The following is an 8,079-nucleotide window of genomic DNA, read 5'->3' on the forward strand; positions in this document are numbered from 1 at the left end:
GTGGTCTCTTCCAACTCTATGATTCTATGATTCTAAATAAATAAATATATTATTATTATTATTATTATTATTATTATTATTATTATTATTATTATTATTATTATTACACTATGCCCATGTGCTGCATGATATGAGCTTAAATGCCAAGCCCTTAGAAACTAAGGCTATTATATACTCACATGAATTCTCCCATCTTTAATGGCTGGTCCATCCTCAGCAAGTCGAAGAATAAACAATCCCATATTATACTCCTTCCCTCCCCGAAGGCTGAATCCAAAGCCCCGAGGACCTCTTTCTAGTTCTACTGGATAACATCCAGGGCTCTGTGCAGAAAGTAGAGAGAGCAGATTAAGATAACATTTGGGATATTTTTTCATATCTTTGTTAGAGAAAGATTTCATTTATTGATTTCAAAACAAAAATGTAAGAACACAGTTGTAATTTTAGCCCAATACTTAATTTACTAATTACATAATTTTATAAGCTATTCTGGCAATTTATGCATTACTTTTATAAGCAGACTCTATTCCCATTGCAATCTACTTCCAGTTTTAAAAGACAAGAAATAATTCGCCAAAAAGAATACAAACATCCCCTTTTCAGTTTCATTAGGACTGCAGCCCAGTACAAAAAAATGGTTGGAGGTTATGCATTATTATAGTAACTGTGACCTTTTTCCTTTTGTTACTTATGGATATGTAGAGTGCAGAAGATTTAATGGGTAAAGCATCATGAATATTTAGAAATACTGTACTATCTAAGTTTAACTGGTTAGAGATAAACTGAAGGGAAATATTTATCAAGCTAATTATATTTAAAAAAACATCCATGGTAAAAGCCCTATGAAACCCTGCAGTGCTCATAGGAAACTTACCTTTTTATTTTTCTATTCCTCAGCATTCTACTGGTTATTCCTAGAATATTTTCATTTCACACTGACCATTGAACTTACTCACTAGAATAGCTTAGCCTGTCCACACTTGTCACTCCCCAACCACTAATTCTGACGCAGAAATAAGTTACACAATTGAAAAATTTATTAATGGAGGATATTCATATTAATTGGCTTTCTTACAGACAAATTAGAGAACGCTTTTTAGCTGATATAAGAGGAGGGAATTGGAGAAGGCGATCAAACATTAGAGAAGATAATTAAAGAGCCAAAAAAACAAATCTCAAAAATTTACAGCGCTTCATAAATAAAGGTTAATAATAATAATAATAATACTGGAATATGAATTGGAAATGGAAACAATTAAAGATTTTATGATTAAGTGGGCTAAGGATATAAAAGAAACAATACGACTGGATGAATGGGAAAATCTTTGGAAGGGAAAGATCAAAAAGATGGTAAGTGTTGAAATAAAAGAAAACATATATAAATCCATGTACAGGTGGTACCTTACCCCATACAAATTAGCGAAAATTTTCAAAGAAAATAAAAATGTTTGTTGGAAATGTAAGAAGGAGGTAGGTAGCTACCTACACATGTGGTGGAATTGCCCGAAAGTAAAACAATTTTGGAAAACTATACATATAGAAATGAAGAAAATCTTCGGATTGGAGGGAGGACCAACCGTTAAATTCTATCTGCTCAACATATTTGATGTAGCAAAATATGGAAAAAAAATAAGTGAAAAAATTATATTATTTGCTCTGGCCTCAGCTAGAATGATATTTGCGAGGAATTAGAAGAAGACTGTCCAGGAATAGAAGATTGGAGATGGAGGATGTTAGAGTTATATGAGATGGACAAATTGACGTGTCTGGTTAATGACAGAAATTTGGAAGAGTTTTATGAGGAATGGGAAATATGGAAGAATTATTTGAAAAATCTGAAGGAAGATAAGATGTATACTACTATGGAGATATAAGAGGATTTATTTGAAAGGAAATCGTTGAGATAAGAAAAAATAATTTCTGTTCTACCTGTTTGTCCAATGAGTAATACTATTGACAATTAAGGTCAGGGTTATAATTAAAAAGAGTAAAATAATAAAGTACAGTCGGCCCTTCTTATACACGGATTTTTTATACACGGATTCAAGCATCCACGGTTTGAAAATGTTCCAAAAAAGTATAAATTTCAAATATCAAACCTTGATTTTCCATTTTTATAAGGGACACCATTTTGCTATGTCATTACATTTAATGGGACTTGAGCATACACGGATTTTGTTATCCACGGGGGATCTTGGAACCAAACCCCAGCGTATAACAAGGGTCTACTGTACAGATCAGATTAAGATAGATTGAGGTAGTTTAGATGTGGTAAGATGAAGATGATAAGAGGATAATATATCAGGGAAAGGTAACATATGTTAATGTTGTGTCGATGGGAGGGAAAACTATAAGGAGAAGTTGAAGAATTCAATAGGATCAATATATTTGCGTAGAGTTCAGTTAGAAACAAGAAAAAAGTAGATAATATGCGTTTAGTCAGTAGCCTAGGAAGTCATTGTGCATGTTAAGAGGATAAATAAAAAAAATTTATATGATGTATTAGATTATAATTTTATATAATGACAGTATTTGTTTGTCATGTTATGTTTTTAAAATGTTCAATAAAAATTAAAAGAAAAAAAGAAAAAAAGAAAAATACCTTCCTCTATAAAAAGGAAAAAAAAAAAAGGAAAAGGAAAGAACAAATGTATCCCATGAGATTAGTTTCCAAAGCAGCCCATATTTTCTTTCAAAATTCCCAGTGGAGTTCTTGCAACTACCCAGAATTATGACCTGCACATATTCTGAAGCTGCGTCCTTAATTTTTTAGGCTTAAATGCCTAAAGCATTTCACATACAGCAAGTCAGAGAGCAACATTTGGTACACTGCAGCCTCAGCTAAGCAAGAAACATCATGAATTTTGTTATATTATGTCCTCTGTGTGATACATAGCGCAAATAATTAACACATATATCTGCTACAAAAGAGTACAGCTCCACGGAATAGAAAACAGTTAATAAAGCAATTCTTCAGAAAAGAGCATATACCTGAGAATGTTTGCTCCCTACAACAGAAGCAACACCCTCTGCTGGCGAGAAGTGCTTGTAATTGTTGCATTGTTCTTTTCCAGCATCAGCTTCTGTAGCACACCTGAAACAAAAGGAAGTGTAAAGATTAGGGTTGTTGCTATATGTTTACCATATATACTCAACTATAAGTTGACCTTGTGTATAAATCGAGGGCAGGTTTTGGGGCCAAAATGATAGATTTTGATATGACCAATGGATAAGTCAAGGGTAAAACTTAGGGGCATGTAACAAAAAATCTAAAGGATGAAGCAAAGGAAAAGAATGCTAAAGAACTTACAAAATTCCAGCCGACATTAGCTGTTCGTACTCACACTAAAGTCTGGATGGATGAGAGAATAGAAGGGGGTCAGCGCTTCCAGGACAGATTACAGTCTTCCCTTTTACCTGGGGATTGTTCCCTTTTAAAATAAGAGTTAAAGTACAGGACTTACACTGACCCATGGATAGGTTGATCTAGGTTTTGGGGGTCAATTTTTTGACTAAATTTTCTTATACATGAGTATGGTATATATTCATATACCAATCCAATTTAGCCCCACCTAGAGAATCCTAAAGGCACTAGATCCTATCTTATCTTGTAAGTTAAGCAGGGTCAGCCCTGGTTTGTACTTGGAAGAGAGATTGCCAATGAATATCAGATGCTATAGAGTCTGGGGTGAAGCAGACAAGCATAAAGGAGAAGCCTCAGGCCACTCTGGCTGTGACTGTCTGGGCACCACAGATTTTTGCCAGCAACTTTGGGCTCCCTTAGGTGGTCTCGGAGTGGCTTCCAGACATGTTGGGAGCATGTGTTACACGTCCCTGAAGTGGCCAGATGTCACTCTTTTTGACCCATCTGTTCTGGGCCTATATTTCATAGGGAGAAACTGGTAAAACCACATCCGAGTACTTTTCACATAAGAAAATCCTATGAAATTCATGGGGTCACCATAAGTCTACACATAATGTAGATCAATTGCAATGATCAGGACTAGTTGGTTAACATTAATTATTTCAGTGACTCCCCTCTATTTAGGACTCAAATTGGATTCACCCCAACTATTTTGGGGAAGGGGCTTGGCAACCTTTGTTATTTTTGTGCATCTATATAAAGACTGTTGGGGATAAGCAGCAACCAAATTGCCAAAAATACTTAAAGAATTCAATCTGGCTGTAGATATTTCAAGGTTCTACAATAGGTTTCTACACATGAAGCCACTGGAAGAAGAACAAAGTCTGCTGACTTAAAAAGTTTGACCCTCCCCTCCAACACGAAACAGCAGTACAAACTTATCTGCTTTTCTAAACTTGGCCCAATGATTACAGCAAAATACAAAATAATGCCTTGTTAGATTTCCATTCTAGAGAGTATAGGAAACAATAGTTTCAAACTTCAGGTTGGTTTCATTTAAGTATCAGGAAGAATTTAACAACAAATCAACAGTGGTACAAAATTGTAAACATTATATCATAGTATTAAATAAATATCAAGAATCATGTTTTTTCATTGCTTGGTTATGTATTCTTAGTAATATCCAATAAAGTTCCCCTGGTTGTGCCATTTCACTCACTTGCAGCATTCCATTATTTTGGAGGAAATATCTACATCTAAATTAAAAACACCTCACTCTGGGTATGCACAATTCAAATAATACTGAACTGATTAGGTCAGCGTGCTTCCAAAGAAGCCATGTGGAACAGAGTGTTGCAAAGTCCTGTTCCACTTAAAAAAAACAAGATCAAAAAATGGAAGAGGCTTGGCAACCTGTGTGTGTGTGTGTGTGTGTGTGTGTGTATTTCTTTTTCTAAAGGTTAGATTTTAGCTTGGTCTTCTTCTGGATGGGCTATCTTTTCCTCTCATGAGGAAACATTTAAAGATTCACAGAGTGAAATCCAATTTAGCACTATTACTGCAAGTCTGAAATGACCCATTGTAAAGACTCATTGTAAAGAAACGAATACTGACATAGCATAAGGTGAGTTATAGGGTACAGTGGGGCCTTGGTATCCACTGGAGTTTATTTCCAGGACCCCCTGTGGATACCAAAATCAGTGAATGTTCAAGTCACATTAAATACAATGGCACAGTAAAATGGTGTCTCTTATAAAATGGCAAAATCAAGGTTTGCTTTATATCTCTCTGGCTTTGCTTCGCGAACGAAGATTCAGGAAGGACTCATCCCGTGCTTTGTACAAGCGCGTTGGTGACTAAAAAGGCCAATTCGGGATAAACAGGTCCAGTTGCAGAAAGCACAGCAGAAAGTCTCCTTGGGTGATGTTTCCAGGTTGCGGTTCTTTCTGCGTTGTTGTTTCTCTTTGAGGCTCGTTCGGCGTGAGCTTTCGAAGATGGCTGCAGCGTCATGGACAGTGCGTCTCCATGCCTCCCGATGCGAGGCCAGGGAGGACCATTGTTGGTGATCTATCTCGCCAAGCCTGAGATGTTGTTTCACGGAGTCCTTGTATCTCTTCTTTGGGGCGCCCCTCTTACGCTGACCTGTGGCGAGTTCACCGTAGAATACTATTTTGGGGAGGCGATGGTCCTTCATCCTAGAAACATGTCCTGCCCAGCGCAACTGCGTCTTCAATAGCATGGCCTCAATGCTGGTGATCCCTGCTTGCTCGAGGACAGCAACATTTGTCACTCAGTCAGTCCAGTGTATATTTAGAATTGCGGGTAAACAGCGCTGATGAAAGCGTTCAAGGAGTCGTAGGTGTTGGCGATAGGTGACCCATGTTTCAGACCCATAAAGGAGAATAGGCAGTACAATGGCTCTATACACACTGATTTTTGTGCTTCGCCTCAAGTGTTTGTTACTCCAGACTCTTTTGAGAAGCCTTCCGAATGCGCTATATGCCTTTGCCAGTCTGTGATCGATCTCTTTATCAATCTTGGCGTCTGAGGAGATGATGCTTCCCAGGTAATAATAATAATAATTATAATTTTTATTTCTACCCCGCCTTTCCATAAAAATGATCAAGGCGGCTTACAAAAGTTAAAAACATTACAATGCAAAATAAAACAATACAATATAAGGTTAAAAACATAGCTACAAGAAATGGGAACAGGAATCGATAAAATACACATGTCAGGGGCAAGAAAAGGGAAAAATCAATTTACAATGGTCCGGGGTCAAAAGGAAAAGGACAAGGGGCAGAGAAAGAACAATTAACTAAGGTGGGAAGGCCAACCGAAATAAGTAGGTTTTAAAATTTTTCTTAAAAGAAGCCAGTGAAGCGGCGGAGCGGAGCTCTACAGGTAGCTTATTCCAAAGAGAAGGGGCAGCGATGGCAAAGGCCCTCTGTGAGGTCCTCACAAAGTGTGACCTAGGGACCTCCAACAAATTTGTCCCAGATGTTTGAAGAGTGCGGGGCAAATTATATGGGGAGAGGCGGTCCTCCAAGTACCCTGGGCCCAAGCCATTTAGGGCTTTATAGGTCAAAACTAACACCTTGTATTGAGCTCGGAAGCAAATGGACAGCCAGTGAAGATCTTTTAAAATAGGTGTTATAAGGTCCGACCTGGAACTGCCAGCGACCAGCCTAGCTGCCATATTCTGCACCATTTGTAGCTTCCGGGTTTGGTACAAGGGTTGCCCCATGTAGAGCGCATTGCAGAAATCCAATCGAGAGGTTACCAAAGCATGTACAACAGTTTCAAGGTCCCCACGGTTCAGGTAGGGACGCAACTGGCGTATCAGCCGAAGCTGATAACAAGCACTCCTGACCGTCGCATCCACCTGAGATGTTAGCTGGAGCGACGAATCAAGGAGCACTCCCAAGCTGCGCACCGAGTCCTTCAAGGGGAACGTGACCCCGTTCAGGACCGGGTGACAGATCTCACCACCCGAAACTGGGGAACCTATCACCAGTACAGTGGTACCCCGGGATACGAATTACCCAGCTTACGAATTTTTCGGGATACGAAAAAATCCCATAGGGATTTATTGTTTCGGCTTACGAAGGTTTTTTCGGGTTACGAAAAAACCCCGGCGCTGTTTTAAATGGAAAGGCCGCCACCGGAGGGCAGCAGAGAGCTATTTTTTCCATTAGCGCCTATGGCAATTCGGCTTACGAAGGTTTTTCGGGTTACGAAATTAGCCGCGGAACGAATTAATTTCGTAACCCGAGGTACCACTGTACTTCCGTTTTCCCTGGATTCACACTGAGTTTGTTCTCCCTCATCCAGCCCATTACCGACGCCAAGCAGGCATCTAGAGGAGAGATGCCATCCTTAGTTACTACATCAGTCGGAGACACAGAGAAGACTATTTGGGTGTCATCAGCGTACTGATAACACCGCGCCCCGTGTCTCCGGATGATCTCTCCCAGCGGTTTCATGTAAATGTTGAATAGCATAGGGGACAAGATCACTCCCTGAGGGACACCAGATGTAAAGGCCCTCTTATCGGAGCGACAGTCCCCCAGCTCCACCATCTGGAATCTGCCCGAGAGGTAGGACCGGAACCACTGCAGAGCAGTGCCCCCGATACCCAACTCCCTCAGGCGTTCCAGAAGGATACCATGGTCGATGGTATCGAAAGCCGCTGAGATGTCCAAGAGCACTAACAGGGACACGCTCCCCCTGTCTATGCCCAGTAGGTGAACTGCTGGCCGGACTTAAGCACAGATGTGCCTACGGTGATGTGGGGATGGTAGTGTTCTTCCTGTGGTGCCGGCTGGTAGAGAATTTCCGTTTTCTTCAGACTGACTTCCAGCCCTTTATATATACACATATATATGTACGGTATATACTCATGTATAAGTCGACCTCATGTATAAGTCGAGGGCAGTTTTTGGATTCAAAATCATGGATTTTGATATGACTCATGGATACGTTGAGGGGCAAACACTGGAGGATGTTACAAAAGAACTAAAGGGGGGGAAACAAAACACCACTTTCCTCCCTATATCTCCCACTCTGGACCTCTCCCAAGCATCAGGCTCGGCATGGAAAAGGGGAAACAAACTTCGGCGCGCGCGCACACACACACTCTTCCCCTTACCAGAAACATCTCCAAGGCTTATGGCTTGCAAAAAGGAGGACAGACCCCACTGTCTCTCTGCTTG

General features: G+C 39.9%; 1 protein-coding gene and 1 long non-coding RNA gene across 7 annotated transcripts in view; one reads left to right on the forward strand and one right to left on the reverse strand.

Annotated features, from left to right (window-relative positions):
• Positions 1–8,079, reverse strand: part of MAGI3 (membrane associated guanylate kinase, WW and PDZ domain containing 3) — a 215,759-nt gene that overhangs the window by 16,931 nt on the left and 190,749 nt on the right. For all 6 annotated transcript variants that reach the window (XR_006103373.1, XM_042461840.1, XM_042461839.1 and 3 more), the window contains exons 18-19: positions 2,992–3,094; positions 180–323 (exon numbers count right to left, since the gene is read on the reverse strand). Coding sequence is in view for 5 of the 6 variants with exons in the window: in XM_042461840.1 (XP_042317774.1) it covers positions 180–323; positions 2,992–3,094 (247 nt within the window). In the remaining variant the exon portion in view is untranslated. The remainder of the gene's footprint in view (positions 1–179; positions 324–2,991; positions 3,095–8,079) is intronic.
• Positions 1–8,079, forward strand: part of LOC121927866 — a 48,218-nt gene that overhangs the window by 15,452 nt on the left and 24,687 nt on the right. The gene's annotated exons all lie outside the window — the stretch shown is intronic.

Source organism: Sceloporus undulatus, chromosome 4, assembly GCF_019175285.1.
Source record: "Sceloporus undulatus isolate JIND9_A2432 ecotype Alabama chromosome 4, SceUnd_v1.1, whole genome shotgun sequence".
NCBI lineage: Eukaryota > Metazoa > Chordata > Lepidosauria > Squamata > Phrynosomatidae > Sceloporus > Sceloporus undulatus.